Source organism: Manis javanica, chromosome X, assembly GCF_040802235.1.
Source record: "Manis javanica isolate MJ-LG chromosome X, MJ_LKY, whole genome shotgun sequence".
Classification (NCBI taxonomy): domain Eukaryota; kingdom Metazoa; phylum Chordata; class Mammalia; order Pholidota; family Manidae; genus Manis; species Manis javanica.
Window position 1 is genome coordinate 30,487,211 of NC_133174.1, and position 17,130 is coordinate 30,504,340.

Here is a 17,130-nt window from a genome sequence, read left to right on the forward strand (position 1 = left end):
TTCTCTGACTTATTTCCCTCAGCATTAATACCCTCTAGTTGTATCCATATTGCTGCAAATGGCAATATTTCATTTTTTATGGCTGAGTAATATTCCACTGTATATATGTACTATCTCTGCTTTATCCATTCATGTACTGATGACACTTATGTTGTTTCCATATTCTGGTGATTATAAATAATGCTGTGATAAACAAAGGTATGCATATATCTTTTCAGAATAGTGATTTTGTTTTCTTTGTGTAAATCCCTGGGAGTATAATTGCTGGGTCATATAGTATTTCTATTTTCAGTTTTTTTTGAGAAACCTCCATACGCTTTCCATAGTGGCTGTACCAATTTGCAGTCATACCAACAGTGTATGAGCATTCTCTTTTCTCCCCATCCTTGCCAACACTTGTTATTTCTTATCTTTTTATGACATTTTGGACAACTCTCTGGGGATGTATACTTACAAAATGGATACTTAAGACTTTTTATATTTAAAATTCCTTCTTCAATATAATAATTTAATTTTTTTATACCATGAAGATCAAAGCATATTTACATTTGCTTGGTCAATGACATGTTGCACCAGCTTTTAGTCTTTGAGGTACTTACAGAGATGCCTTTTGGTTACAAGTGTTTCCATCTTGTGCATTCCTTTCTCATCTCCCCAGATGTCAAATGCAAGCTGTTCCACGAAGGAAGAAAAAAACCAGCTGCTTGGTATCTTCAGACAACACTATTGCCAGTACTTGGAGCAAGTGTTCTCATTTTGTATCATGCTAGCATCATTCAAAAGTAGTACAGAAAGTTCTTATGCTGAGAATACTGAGATATTTACTAATTTCTGATTTCTTTACTCAACAATATTTACTAACTTCGTAAGAAAAAAGAAATGTAATAATTATACCTTGATAAAAGACCATAACTAATAAGAGCATTTGTACCACGTTTATCACCTAGCCTTAATATAATTAATACAGGGCAGAAGAAGCCTTTGGGTTTAAAAATAGCTTTATTTAGCATACCAGAAACACAGAAACGTAAGAAAACTTTACCTAGTATAAACATAAAAATAGTTAAATACCATAATTTAATGTAAACCAAGTGTTTAAAAATGTGAAATATTATAATACACGCTATTCATAGAACACCAAGTTAAAGCTACTTCCAGTTATCATAGCAGATCATCAGTCTTGAAATCATTAAGAATGAGTCAAACAGCATCTCTATTTGTACTAGTCAATAGAAAAAAGATTTACTTTAATAAGATACAATTCATTTTGACATTCAAAGCAAGGAGGCAGAAAGTGTCAGTTCTGGGGTTCCAGACACAACCACTGCATGTGGAGGCTTGGAAACCATCCCACTGGAAGACCATTAAGCCCATTCTTTCATTTAAATGCAAAATGGTTAATTCACTTTAGTTACTGCTTAAGAAAGGTACTACATTTATCTATAAAAATAAACCTTTATCAAAAATGATCAAAAGTGAATGTAATGTTAATCGTAAGAAAGGCAAAAATATGAAAAATATATATTATTCCAGCAAGCCCCTTTAATTACAACAAATGTTCAGAAACTCCATTTATAAAAACAGATGGGGTAGCAAAAAGGTTTTTAAAAGTATGAAACCCAAATCAAAATTAAGCAAAACAAACCTAAGAGAATGTTTTTTGAAGAAGGTGGTATTTTGTTTATCCTGTCATTGTCACATGACTGCTGCCACAGGACTTGTGGCTGTGCCGTTATCACTATGAACTACTGTGTTTTGACCAACAGTTTAAAAAGCTACAGCCATTGATCAGTTTAAAGCTTAACCATTTGGCTTTTGCTTTAAGAATCAACATTTTATCTTATACTGCAATTCAGATATCTCTTAGCGGCAACATTAAACCCAATTATCAGAAGTTAAATGTAAAATAAAGTTGTGAGAATATATACTTGTAATAGAACATCCTGCTCCTTTCTCTGTGTAATTCTTAAACGTAGTCTCCAGACCCCTTTGTACTCTTAAAATTTATTGGAGAACTGGATGCCAAAGAGCCTTTATTTATAGAGTTTATATCTTATCTGTATTTACCATATTAGAAAATAAAACTGAAAAACTTTAATGTATTCATTTTAAAAATAAAAAAATCTACTACATGCTAACATAAATAATAATTTTAAGAAAATAGCTCTATTTTCTAAAACAGAAAAAAGATTTGTGGGAAGATAGCATTGTTTTACATTTTCAACTCTTTTGAAAGAGAGAGTGAAAAGACAAATAGTGCTTTCATATTATAATGAAAATGGTTTTCATCTCACTGATCCCCTGGAAGGCTCTCAAGGACCCCCAGGGGTTCCTGGGCCTCACTTTGAAAACTGCTGGTTTAATCTAAGGCCTGATATTAATGACCAAAAAACCCACAAAAGTCCACACAAAAGGAGCTTTAATTTTCATTAAAAAAACCCAAAATATCCACATAAGTCACTGAATCAAACACTCTCACATTCAGCTTTCATTAGAAGTCAGAGATCACCATGTCCTTGTGGCCAAATTCAAAACATTTCTTCTGGGATCAGGGTTAAGATTTATTCATTTTTAGGCCATGAAAGCTACAAAACCTAGTAACGCATCTTAGTTCCCTTTCCAACATGCTTAATGCTGTCTGTGCTGAGCTGGCTGTCATCTTTATGTTGGCACAGCATTGGCATAGACCAGAGAATGACAGGAGCTTAACTAATAGCCCACACACTCAGATTAGGACCATGTTGGCCATTTATGCTCAGCCTACTCCATTTCTCCCTATGTGAAAGCTCTGATATATTGTAGGGAAACAGAGGGAGAAAATTCCCCCCGAAGTGCAATAAGAACAATGCTATGATTTTGCACTTTGATAGCTCTTCGTATCTTACAAATGACTTTCAAGCACACCATCTCATTAGACCCTTTTAAAACCCCCGGAGAAGGGCAAGACGGTTGACATCACCATCAGAGCTGGAGAAATTGAGGGTCAGCTATGGGTCTTTCCCCAGCTACCATGGCAAGTGTGTGGCAGAACGGGACTCAAATTGAGGCAATCTGCCTCCTAGTTCAGGGTTGTCTCCAGCATTCCTCCTTGTCTGGGCTCCAGAGCAGGACTGGGGGAGGGGCTGGTGGAGGTGGTGGGGGAGGCAGCAGGGTGTATGATGCTTCTGTGACCTGCACTCTTTCTGCCCCATCAACTATTTTATCCAACACTAAGGAGGCTTGGGCATGGCAGACATTTCTCCGACTGATAATCTTCCTTCACCAACTGGAGAACAATATAAAAACCATAGTTCTAAGTAATGGAAAAATGCCTCCTAATCATCTTGAAGCAAAGACTTCCATCTATACAAACACACTAAGAAAATAATTTCAAGAATTTTATTTCACCTAAATTCTTAGGTGCTTGAAGATTCAATTCTGTGCCTGGAGGAGAGGGAGTAGACAACAGAGGAAAAGGCAGTGAAACAGTAAGAAGAAAATAATTATCACCAATGAGCAAAGACAAGTCTGTATCTATTCTGTCATAAATACACTTATCCACTTTAGAAATTACTCTGTTGCCAGGAAATCCTCTTCACCAACACATTTAATACAAACTGCAGGAGACTTTCACAGATACTTAAGCAAACACTGTTTAATTTGGGGGAGGAGGCAGTCAACAACAACAAAATTCCCCTATAAAACTACCCAAACGCCACTAATGATCAATGATTTTCCTGCTCTGTACTATAAACAAGGCAGCTCGTACTGCGCTTTCCCTGTATCCCTGTCTCTTTCTGAGATGTTCCTACAGTCAAGATGGACCACATTAATTTTTTTTCCCGTTTAAGGCAGTGGAAGAAAAAGGTGAACAAAAGCCACTAAGAATTAGAAAACATGCTAAGTTCATCTTAAATTCAATAGCATGTTGCTGGCTATCTATTACACAAATTATTGGTGCCTTTTCCCTCCAGTTTTTGTGAGTAATGCTCACTTTATAGGTGTGATTTAGAAGTTAATGGTTTTATAAGACAGTTGCACATATATTGGGCTGACTTACACATGTATGTATATATGCAAATACACATATATAGATATAGATATCGACAAACATATATGTGTATCTCATCACATCACATGAAGACCTCCAAAACTTACTAGTTTTTCCCTCTTCATGTATTTCTATTAGCAAAAATAGGCAGGGATAATGATTTTATAGTAGGAAACACAACTAATGAAAAGTCAGAAACTGTGAAGTGGTATGCCGTCAGAGTCCAATAAAATAAGTCAATGCACATTTATGTAGTGGTAAAGTGCTATAAAGTTCTTTCATTAGTACTTTAAAAATTATGATAGTAAAAAGAAGTTTGCAGTTTCATTTGATGGAGGTGACCACAGGCACCATAGCAATAGCACTGGCTGAGTTGGAGTTGATGATGACCTCATACTCCGGGGGTGGGTCTAAATGAGGTTCTGTCTCACTCCTCCGCAGGCTGACCTGGCCAGTGGCTTCCTCATAGGTAGGCGGGGGATCGCAGTTGGACAGGCGAGTGGAGATGGAATCTGAGCGCCCAACTACATACTCCAGAAAGCCTGGCGACAATCCGCTGCTTTCAAACACTTCATCTGGTGGAGGAGGTGGAGTGATAATATTAAGTTGCTGCGGGAAAGGGATGTGGCCTTCAGTCACTGTCTGCCTGCGAGTTTTGTTTCTTAGGAAGCATCTCCAGATTAGGAAAATGACAAGAAGGATAATGAAGAGGCCAAAGATGAGTGGAAAGGTAAGGTAAAATTGAAACCAGTCGCTTCCTCTGTTACTCTCTCCTTGTTGTGCTTTTGTGTAGGTGTTCCAAAACTCCTTCTGAAAATGAGAGACAAAATAAACAAGCAATCAGTATGAGCAAAAGATGGAAAATACTAAAGGAACAAATGTCTGGGTGGTATTAACATAATGAACAAAAAAACAAAACCAGATTTGTTAGCTCAAACTACAAATAATATTTTCCATGAGAAGAAATTACAAATAAACTGGGGTATGCTGCACACTCTGGATCTTCCCTAAAATGCTCAGTCAGAACCCAAGAGTACTTTATATTTTCAGCTGGGGTATTTTTGATTGAAAAGCAAAGGGATTTTTTTTTTTGCATCAAAATGAGGGATTTCCCCTTTCCCAATGAAACCAAATAATCTTCCCTTAAAAATTAAATCAGAAATCATTTTCCATGTCCAACTGTGAAGTTCTCATCACTGATCCCCATCATCACTCATATTATGTGCTTTTTAGGCTGTTGTAGGCTCTTGGTACTCAAACTTTACTTCACAGATGAATGCCTTGTTTCCTAATAGTTCTGCTTGGGGTCCCCCCCTTCCATGGGACCTTCCTCCCCAACTTCCTCTCCACGCCCAAAGTTTAGTGCACAGATGATCACGGAATGTTAAGCTCAGCCCAGTGAAGAAACTGCATTTGGTTATTTTCAAACCTGGACTGTAATCCCAAAAGACACGTGGTCTAGTAGTTCAAGTCTGTAATGGTGGGTGGGGGTGGGTGGAATATTGAAAAGATAAAAAGGAAACCCGATCCAATTACTAGCTAGTTACTCTTTTAAGCTTTTGTTTCCTTACCTGTAAAACTGGTAATACAAACTGTCTTACAGGCTCATGTCTAAGTGAGTTCCTGGCATACAAACAATAAGTGGTAGTGATCATGACTGATATACAAAAATTAATTATCTGCTTCAAATTGACTGATAATTTATCCTGTACCATGGTACAATGACCACCCCCAATCCCAGTGCTACTGACTCGGTTTTTAATGCTTAAACTTGCCAATAAATGCTTTTCTCAGTCATCTTTATTTGTGGGCACCACAGGGCACTGATATTAAGTATCTGGCATCAAGAGAGGGAGCCCTTGCAATATGAAGTGGGAAAAGTGGAGCTGAAGAAGGGAGTTAGGTCACTATCCAAATGGACAAAGAGAGGGAGTTGGACTAGATCAGGGGGTAGTAGCTTTTTGTTTTTATTTTTCCATCATACTTTTTTGAATTATAAATGGCATACAATACTGCATTAGTTTCACATATATGACATAGTGATTTGATATTGTTATACATTACAAAATGATCACCACTACAGGTTTAGCAACTGTCGCCAAAGTTATCATAATATTACTGAATATATGTACCCTATGGTGTACATTATATTCCAATGACTTATAGTTGAAGGGGACTAAGAGGTACAAACTTTCACCTATTTTGCCTGTCCCTCCACCTCCCTTCACCCTCCCCTTTGGTAACCACCAGTATATTCTTCGTATCTATGAGTCTGCTTCTGTTTTGTGTTTTAGACTCCACATATAAGTGAAATCATACAGTATTTGTCTTTCTCTGACTTATTTCACTCAACATAATTCCCTCAGGGTCTATTGATATTGTCATGAATGGCAAGATGTCATTCTTTTTAATATCTGAGTAATATTCAATTGTGCATATGTACCACTTCTTCTTTATCCTTTCATCTATTGATGGACACTCAGGTTGCTACCATGTCATGGCAATAGGAAATAATGCAGCAGTAAACATATAGGTATGTAAATCTTCTTGAATTAGTGTTTTCATTTTCTTCACCTAAATACCCAGAAGGGGAAGTGCTGGATCATATGATAGCTCTATTTTTAGAGTAACCTCCAAACTGTTTTCCATAATGGTTGCACCAATTTCTATCCACACCAACAATGTACAGGGATTCCCTTTTCTCCACATCCTGGCCAACACTTCTTGTCATTTTGGTAATAGCCATTCTGACAGGTGTGAAGTGGTATCTCATTGTAGTTTTTATTTGTTTTTCCCTGATGATTGGTGATGTTCAGATATTTTCATGTGTCTGTTGGCCATTTTTATGTCATCTTTGGAAAAATTTCTATTCAGGTCTTCTGCCCATTTTTTTACCAGGTTTTTAAAAAATTATTGAGTTATATGAATTCATTATATCCAGTAAGAGCTTGATATCCAAACTATATATATTATTCATAAGTACCTTCTCCCATTCAGTAGGATGCCTTTTTGTTTTGTTGATAGTTTCCTACACTGTGTAAAAACTTTTTAGTTTGATGTCTCATTGTTTTGTTTTAGTTGCTCTTGCCTGGGAACACATATCCAGAAAAATATTGCTAATACCTATGTTTTCCTTTAAGAGTTTAATGTTTTCAGGTCTGACATTTAAATCTTTAATATATTTTGTGTTTACTTTCATATATGGTGTAAGAAAGTGATCTAGTTTCTTTCTTTTACATATAGCTGCCCAGTTATGCCAGCACCATTCATTGAAGACACTGTCTTTTCCCCCCCATTGTATGTTCTTGCCTTCTTTGTCATATATTAATTGACCATATAAGTGTGGGTTTATTTCTGGGTTCTCCTATTTTGTTCTGTTGGACCATGTGTCTGCCTTTTTAAATGCTGGTACCATACTGTTTTGATTACTATACCTTAGTAGTATAGTGTGCAATCAGGGTGCATAATACCTTCAGATTTATTGTTCCTTCTCAAGATTGCTTTGGCTACTTGGGGTCTTTTGTGGTTCCACACAAAGTTTAGGGTTCCTTATTCTAGTTCTGTGAAAAATGCCATTGGTATTTTGATAGGGATTGCACTGAATCTGTAGATTGCTTTAGGTAGTATAGCCATTAATGTATACCTTTTCTCAATGTGTTAGTTTTTGGAGTACAAATATTTCACCTACTTGCTTAAATTTATACCTTGGTATTTTATTATCTTTGATGCACTGTAAATGGGACTATTAATTTCTCTCATAGTTTGTTATTAGTGTATAGATATGCAACAAATTTCTGTATACCGATTTATTCTAGTAGTGTTTTCGGTGGAGTCTTTAGGGTTTTCTACATGTAGTATCATGTCATCTGCAAATAGCTCTAGTTTTCTTCCTTACCAATCTGGGTGCCTTTTCTTTCTTTTTGTTGTTTGAATGCTGGGGCTAGGATTTCCAGTAGTTTATGTTGAGTAAAAGTGGTGAGAGTGGGCATACTTGTCTTGTTCCTGATCTTACAGGAAAAGCTTTCAGCTTTTCACCATTATGTTGTTACCTGTGGGTTTGTCATATATGGCCTTTATTATGTTAAGCTATGTTAACTCTGTACCCACTTTGTTGAGAGTTTGTTTCATGAATGGATGTTAATTATTGTCAACTATTCTTTCTGCATATACTGAAATGATAGTTATCATTTTAATCTTTCCTTTGTTAGTACAGTACATCACTGTAATAGAATGAGTTATAAGAAATATACATATTTGGTCTTCATCCACAGTTCCTGAAAACACTACAGAGTCTTAAAGGTGAAATGGGTATTTTGTCATGTTAATGAGAGAATTTTGGACCCCACCCGAGTACAGGGGCTGGAGGCTGAAGCAGCAAATAGCCAATAATTTAGTCAATTATGACTATGCAATGAAAACTTCACAAAAACCCATGAAAAGAGCTCTCACTTTTGTGCTCTGTGCTGCTTGGTTGCATCCTGCTTCTTTCAGAGACAGTGTCTATGCTTGGGGAACAAGAATGTGCCACTGAGCCAGGCCCCAAGTTCCACAAGGATAGAAGCTCCTTTATGGTATCCTGTATTAAACTGGTAATCATAAGTGTTTTCCTAATTTCTGTGAGCTGTTCTAGCAAATTAATCGAACCTAGAGGGGAAGTCATGGGAACCTCTAAGCTGCAGCTGGCATGTCAGAAGCACAGGGAACTGCCTGGACCTTGCAACCAGCACCTGGAATTGGGGGTGGAGGGCAGTCTTACAGGACAGAACCTTTAACCTGGGGAATTTGATGCTGTCTTTGGGCAGATAGCATCATAACTGAGTTCTCGGATACCCTGTTGGTGTTCAAGAATTGCTTGGTGTTAGTATGTGTTGAAAGACACCCCTCTCATATACTTACACACACTGGAATCAGGTCTGGGAACCTGAATGGAGTTATACTAGTATTACTACTGTGTATATTATTGTTATACATAAGTGTAGGGAAAAAAAGACACCAAAGCATTTGGTGCCAGATGAGTGGGATTCATAATCACACTGATGTGCAGATATTGAGCCATCCTTGTAGCCACAGAAGGAAATCCCACTTCATGGTGAATGATCCCTTTAATGCATTTTTTAATTTAGTTTGCTAGTATTTTGTTAAGGGTTTTTACATCAATGTTCATCTGGAATATTGGTCTGGTTTTGATATCAGGATAATGATGGCCTAATATGATGAGTATGGAAGCGTGCCTTCCTGGTTTAGTCCTGGAAGATTTTATGTTTGTAGTAATTTATCCATTTCTTCTAGGTTGTCAAATTTATCGGCATATAATTGTTCATAAAATTCTCTTAAGCTTCTGTACAGCGAAGGACACCATCAATAGAACAAAAAGGTACCCTACAGAATGGGAGAATATATTCATAAATGACAGATCTGATAAAGGGTTGACATCCAAAATATATAAAGAGCTCACACACCTCAACAAACAAAAAGCAAATAATCCAATTAAAAAATGGGCAGAGGAGCTGAACAGACAGTTCTCCAAAGAAGAAATTCAGGTGGCCAACAGACACATGAAAAGATGCTCCACATCACTTGTCATCAGAGCAATGCAAATTAAAACCACAATGAGATATTAGCTCACACCAGTAAGGATGGTTACTATCCAAAAGACAAACAAAAACAAATGTTGGCAAGGTTGTGGAGAAAGGGAAACCCTCCTACACTGCTGACGGGAATGTAAATGTTCAACCACTAGGGAAAGCAGTATGGAGGTTCCTCAAAATGCTCAAAATAGAAATACCATTTGACCCAGGAATTCCACTCCTAGGAATTTACCCTAAGAATGCAGCAGCCCAGTTTGAAAAAGACAGATGCACCCCTATGTTTATCGCAGTACTACAATAGCCAAGAAATGGAAGCAACCTAAGTGTCCATCAGTAGATGAATGGATAAAGAAGATGTGGTACATATACACAATGGAATATTATTCAGCCATAAGAAGAAAACAAATCCTACCATTTGCAATAACATGGATGGAGCTAGAGGGTATTATGCTCAGTGAAATAAGCCAGGCAGAGAAAGACAAATACCAAATGATTTCACTCATGTGGAGTATAAGAACAAAGAAAAACTGAAGGAACAAAACGGCAGCAGAAGCACAGAACCCAAGAATGGACTAATAGTTACCAAAGGGAAAGGGACTAGGGAGGATGGGTGGGAAGGGAGGGATAAGGACGGGGAAAAAGAAAGGGGGGTATTACGATTAGCATGCATAATGTGGGGGGGGCATGGGGAGGGCTGTGCAACACAGAGAAGACATGTGGTGATTCTACAACATCTTACTACGCTGATGGACAGTGACTGTAATGGGGTTTGTTGGGGGGACTTGGTGAAGGGGGGACCCTAGTAAACATAATGTTCTTCATGTAATTGTAGATTACTGATAACAACAACAACAAAAAAAGTCTCTTAGAAGCCTTCGTATTTCTGTGGAGTTGCAACTTTTCCAGTTTCATTTCTGTTCTGAGTCCTTTCTCTCTCGATGAGTTGGTCTAAAGGTGTTATCTATTTTGTATGTTTTCCAGGAACCATTTTGGTTTCATTGATCTTTTCTACTTTATTTCTGCTGTGGTATTTATTATTATTTCTCTAACTTTGGATGTTGTTTCTTCTTCTAGTTCAATGAAATACAAAGTTAGATATTTTTCTATTTCTTTGGTTTCTTGACCCATTTTTTTATTGTGACCAGACTGGCCCTCAGTCTGTCAGCAACTGGTCACAACCACTGTGGGAGCATGGCTGGCTAAGAGGCATAGCTTTAACTATTATGTGTATGCTATTGGTTAAGGCTAGCTCTCCTCCCTCACTATTATAGGCGTTGCTATGCAGGGATGCCCTCTGGGTAATGCTGGTGCTAATAACGTAGATGGAAAAACTGGCTCTTCTATGGGTCTGGCCAGCCACGCTGAAGTAGGAGGTTAAGAAATAATGCTGCTCTCTGTACTTCCAGTCCCAGAGAAAGCTTCTGAAGATCCCTGCCCATCTGGCACACATCCTGAAATAGGTAAAAAAATCTCCTTCACATATATTCAGGTGCTTTTCAGAGTGCTGCTTCTATGCTGGGTGTTGAACTGAGTGATATAGTGCTCTGGCCTTTTAAGAGCAGAGACTCCATTTCTTAGGGCCTACTGGCTCTTTCAGAGTTAAGCCCCACTGGTTTTTAAAGCCAGATATTATGGGGATGCATCTTCTCATTACAGATCGCCAAGGCTGAGGTTGACTCGTATGGGACTTGAAATATCCCTCCTACTTGTGTGTCACCACACCAGAGTTTGATTCCTAACCACATGTCTGTCCCTGCCATTCTTCTCAATGTGGCCAGTCTATTGTTCCAGTCTTCAGGTCATTTTCAGAATGAGTCACATTCCATGCAGTTGTTGTTTCAGTTTCCACCATCTTTCCCTGCTTCTAACCTCCATAATATCTAAGTACTGTTAGCCCAGCTTTCGTTTGTTTGCATGGTCTTTTTTCATTCCTTCACTTTCAGACTGAAAGTAGCTGTAGGTTTGAAGTAAGTTCCTTGTAAGCAGCATATAGAAGGATTAAAGAAAAGACCCATTTGGTGACCCTGTGTCTTTTCAAGGGAGAATTTAGTCCATTCACACTTCACTTATTGATAGGTATATACTTATTGCCTTTTTGTAGTTTCTTCTCTCTCCATGGGTAGGTACCATGAGGTTTACTTGAGGATGCAAGTTCAGGGTCTTCCTATGATGCCAACTTTTACTCCCTCCCATATAAAGTGTTCTGACCTCAAATGATCTGTGTTCTACCCCCACGTAGATTTTTCCAAGGTAAATGTGGGCATGTTATGATTTACTAAAGACTAGATACAGATGGAAATATGCAGAAGCTAAAAGTAGAAATAGCATACACCTAAGCATACAGAGTTTATTTTAGGATCATAACTAAAACTCATGAAACACAGATGCATGAAGCTCTTTTTAAAAACACTGTGCTTCTAAAAGCACACACTATTAACTTTCACTTGTTATTTCTGATGTTTCAACGAAAGAAATCAAAACATCTACAATTATAATCCTATTAACATTTTTGATCACGCTTGCTTCCATGTTTATGTCAATTCAAATCTTTACACAAATTCATTCCTTAGAAATTTGCAATCAAGCTGCAGTAAATCAGAATAACATTTTTCAGCATGTACTTATGGAGACCAGCCAAGTATCAAATTTTTAGTTGATTTATCTGCAGAAAATAATTCCCAACTCTCACATCACCATCTCCTTTTCCCCCATTTAAAGTTACACACAAAACCCAGCTTTTCTATACTGTTTACATCACTTGGGATACTCAAGCACCAATAATGTACATTAAAATCCTTTTTTCATGCTTGGATTTTATAATTCAATTTCTCTGGTTCCTTTCACATAAATTTAAAAATCTACAGACTAATCTTATACTTATTTGGAAAGAGAATAATCAAACATTTATGTTAAATGGCTTAAAAACAAAACTTAGACAAAAATGGAATTACAAAACCAGATTTTTTACCTATAGTGACTCAATCCACACCCAATAATGAAGGCACAGTTATCTTTCCTACTTGAGGAAATGAAGGCCCAAAGAGGATTCCTAATAAAAAAAACTAGATTAAAACATAAACATTGGGGCTGGGATTTGAACACAAGAAGCCTGGCATCAGACAGAGCAAGACAAAAAGCACTTGATGCATAATATATTTTAAGCATGTTTATTTCTACTTTCCTACAAAATTAAATCTTCCCAACATGATAAATGCATAGTCAAAAGCATGTTGGTTAATTTTACAAATTAATGTAAGCTGAATAAAAAGGTACTGACAGGGATTAAAGATGGCAATGTTGAAAAGTGAGACAGAAATCTCCTCCAAAAACTACATATAATATGAAAATATAGCAAATACAATTAATCCTGAAACAGCAACAGGAAAGAAGGCTGCGACAGACTGCCTACATCTGGGGAAAAGAGCAGACCTCATGGAAAAGGGTAAAGTACCAAAGCAGTGATCTGGCAGGACCCAAGCCCTTCCTCCACCCCAGCTCATGGTCAGGAGGAAGAAAAACAGAGCAAGGAAGGGGTGGAGGTCTAGGACTGCTGAACGCCCAGCCCTGAAGATCTGCTCTGGGAGCATGAAGCTACATTACATGGTGCTCTCGAGATTAGTGGGGTTGGAAAGCTAAGACAGGTGGAATAACTGGAGAGACTGAGATCCCAGCCACTTGTGGAGAACAGGTACACATAATTGGCCACCCTGGGACAAAAGAAAGGTGGGTACTTATGACTTCCCAACAGGGAGAGGGCTGCTAAAGGGGAAAGGTTTGCACAGAGCTTGCTGCTCAGGAGAAAGGAGAGGTGGAAAAAATTGTCCCAGCACACTCAGCCCTGCAGGTTGGGAATGTCCAGAACTTCAGGCACACCATTCCCATGACTGGCAATGCATCTCTGAGGCCTCCCCACTGTGATATTCAGGTTGTCGCTCCTTCCTCCCAGCTGGTACCAGCTTGCAAATCTGCTGCCCCAGCCATTGTGCCAGGGGGTCCCGCCTACGGCAGCTACAAGAGCATAGCATAGATGCTCCTCCCTGCATGCTCAGCCCATTTGCCCTGGCAGTGGAGGCAGGCACAGCAGCTGGGAAGCAGGAAAGAGGTCTTTTCTCGGTGCAGGCACCAACGCCACTTGCCATCACTCAAGGGGGTGAGCAGCTCCAGAGAGTAGAGCTTCTTGGTGCTAGACAGTGCTGCCTACACCAAGTTATTATTACAAATATGAAACATCAAAAGTACCTGGTATAAACCTAAATCCCACAAACACCAGAAAGAGTGCTAAGTGAAACTGAACTCACCAATCTACCTGAAAAAGGTTTCAAAATAAAAATCATAAACATGCTCACAGAGCTACAGAAAAATATTCAAGACCTCAGGGAGGAATTCGAGAGAGATAGAAACTGAAAAATACAGTATCCAAAATGAAACATACAATGGAGGGCTTTAAAGGCAAATTAGATGAAGCAGAGGAGAAGTAAATGAAATAGAAATTAGAGAACAGGTACAAAGAAGCTGAGGAACAGAGAGAAGAAAGGATCTGTAGGAATAAAGAACATTGAGAGAACTATGTGACCAATCCAAATGGAACAATATTTGCATTATAGACTTACCAGAAGAAGAAAGAGAAAAAGGGATAGAAAGTGTCTTTGAGGTGGTTCCCCAATCTGGGGAAGGAGATAGCCTCTCGGGCCATGGAGCTACACAGATCTCACAACATAAGGGACCTAAGGAAGACAACACCAAGACATATAATAATTAAAATGGCAAAGATCAAGGATAAGGACAGACTTTTAAAAGCATCCAGAGAAAGAAAAAAGATCACATACAAAGGAAAACCCATCAGGCTATCATCAGAATTCTCAACAGAAAACTTACAGGCCAGAAGGGAGAGGCATGATATATTTAATACAGTGAAACAGAAGAGCCTCCAAACAAGAATACTCTATCTGGTGAGATTATTATTTAAATTTGAAGGAGGGGCTAAACAATTTCCAGATAAGCAAAAGCTGAGAGAATTTACCTCCCACAAAACCATCTTACAGTGTATTTTAAAGGGACTGCTATAGATGGAGTTGCTCCTAAGGCTAAATAGCTGTCACCAAAGAAAATAAAACCATGGTAAAGGAAGTAGACCAATTAATTACTAAGCAAATGGACAATTAAATCAATGACCAACAAAGTCATTCAAGGGATACTCAAAGAGTACAGAATATGATACCTAATATATAAAGAATGGAGGAAGAAGAAAAAGGAAAACAAAAAGAACCTTTAGATTGTGTTTGTAATAACATACTAAGTGAGTTAAGTTAGACTGTTAGACAGTTAAGAAGCTACCCTGAACCTTTGGTAACCAAGAATCTAAAGCCTGCAATGGTAATAAGTGAATATCTATCAGTAATAACCAACAGATATTGGTCAGAATACAATAATCTAAAGATGTCACTGAGTGGATAAAAAAGACCCATCTATATGTTGCCTACAAGAGACTCATTTCAAACCCAAAGACATACACAGACTAAAAGTAAAGGTATAGAAAAAGATATTTCATGCAACTAAAAGGGAGAAAAAAGTAGGAGTTGCAGTACTTATATTAGACAAAATAGATTTCAAAGCAAAGAAAGAAACGGGAGACAAAGAAGGACATTACATAATGATAAAGGGGTCAGTCCAACAAGAGGATATAACCATTATAAGTATCTATGCTTCCAACACAGGAGCACCTGCATATATGAAACAAATACTAACAGAATTAAAGGGGAAATAGAATGAAGTACATTCGATTTAGGAGACTTCAACACACTACTCACTCCAAAGGACAGATCGACCAGATAGAAAATAAGTAAGGAGACAGAGGCACTGAGCAACATATTAGAACAGATGGACCTAACAGACATCTACAGAACATGTCACCCAAAAGCAGTAGGATACACATTCTTCTCAAGTGCACATGGAACACTTTCAATAATAGATCATATACTAGGCCACAAAAAGAACCTTAGTCAATTCAGAAGGATTGAAATTGTACCAACTAGCCTCTCACACCACACAGGTATGAAACTAGAAACAAATTATGCAAAGAAAACAAAAAAGCCCACAAACACATGGAGGCTTAACAACATGCTCCTAAATAATCAATGGATCAGTGACCAAATAAAAACAGAGATCAAGCAATACATGGAAAGAAATGACAACAACTCAACACCAGAAAATCTGTTGGGCGCAACAAAGGCCGTGCTAAGAGGGAAGTATATTGCAATACCATCTTACCTCAGGAAATCATAATCCCATATGAATAGTCTAAACTCACAATTAATGAAACTAGAAAAAGAAGAAAAAAATGAGGCCTAAAGTAGGAGGGACATAATAAAGTTCAGAGCAAAAGTAAATAAAATTGAGAATAAAATAATAGAAAGAACCAATGAAAGAACAACAAATGCTGGCAAGGATGAAGAGAAAGGGGAACCTCTTACACTGCTGGTGGGAATGTAAACTAGTTCAGCCATTGTGGAAAGAATATGGAGGTTCCTCAAAAAACTAAAAATAGAAATACTGTTTGATCTGGGAATCCCACTCCTAGGAATTTACCCAAAGAATACAAGATCTCAGATTCAAAAAGTCATATGCACCCCTATGTCTATCACAGCCCTATTTATAATAGCCAATATATGGAAGCAACCTAAGTGTCCATCAGTAGATGAATGGATAAAGAAGATGTGGTACATATACACAATGAAATACTATTCAGCCATAAGAAAGAAACAAATCCTAACAGTTGCAACAACATAGATGGAGCTAGAAGGTGTTATGCTCAGTGAAATAAGCCAGGCGGAGAAAGACAAGTGCCAAGTGATTTCCCTCATTTGTGGAGTATAACAACAAAGCAAAACTGAAGGAACAAAACAGCAGCAGACTCAGACTCCAAGAAGGGACTAGTGGATACCAAAGGGGAGGGGTGGGAGAGGGCAGGTGGGGAGCGAGGGATAAGGGGATTCAGGAGTATTATGTTTTGTACACATGGTGTGGGGGGTCACAGGGAAGACAGTATAGCATAGAGAAGGCAAATAGTGAACCTGTGGCATCTTACTACACAGATGGACAGTGACTGCAATGGGGTATGGGTGGGGACTTGATAATATGGGTGAATGTAGTAACCACATTGTTTTTCATGTGAAACATTCATACAAGTGTATATCAGTAATACCTTAATAAAAAAAAAATAAAGAACCAATGAAAGCAGGAGCTATTTCATCAAGAAAATTAACAAAATAGATAAACCCTTAGAGTTATCAAGAGTAAAAGAGAGTCTACACACATAAACAGAATCAGAAATGAGAAAGGAAAAATCACTATGGAAACCACAGAAATACAAAGAATTATTAGAGAATACTATGAAAAATTATATGCTAACAAATTGGATAACCTAGAAGAAATGGACAACTTTCTAGAAAAATACAATCTTCCAAGACTGACCGACCCAGGAAGAAACAGAAAATCTGAACAGACCAATTACCA

At 37.9% G+C, this 17,130-nt stretch overlaps 1 protein-coding gene across 2 annotated transcripts in view; it reads right to left on the reverse strand.

Annotated features, from left to right (window-relative positions):
• Positions 1 to 980: 980 nt before the first annotated feature.
• PRRG1 (proline rich and Gla domain 1) overlaps positions 981 to 17,130 on the reverse strand; it is a 134,511-nt gene continuing 118,361 nt past the window's right edge. For both annotated transcript variants that reach the window (XM_073228091.1, XM_073228092.1), the window contains one exon: positions 981 to 4,840. In XM_073228091.1, coding sequence (XP_073084192.1) covers positions 4,355 to 4,840 — 486 coding nt within the window. In that variant the 3' untranslated portion in view covers positions 981 to 4,354. The remainder of the gene's footprint in view (positions 4,841 to 17,130) is intronic.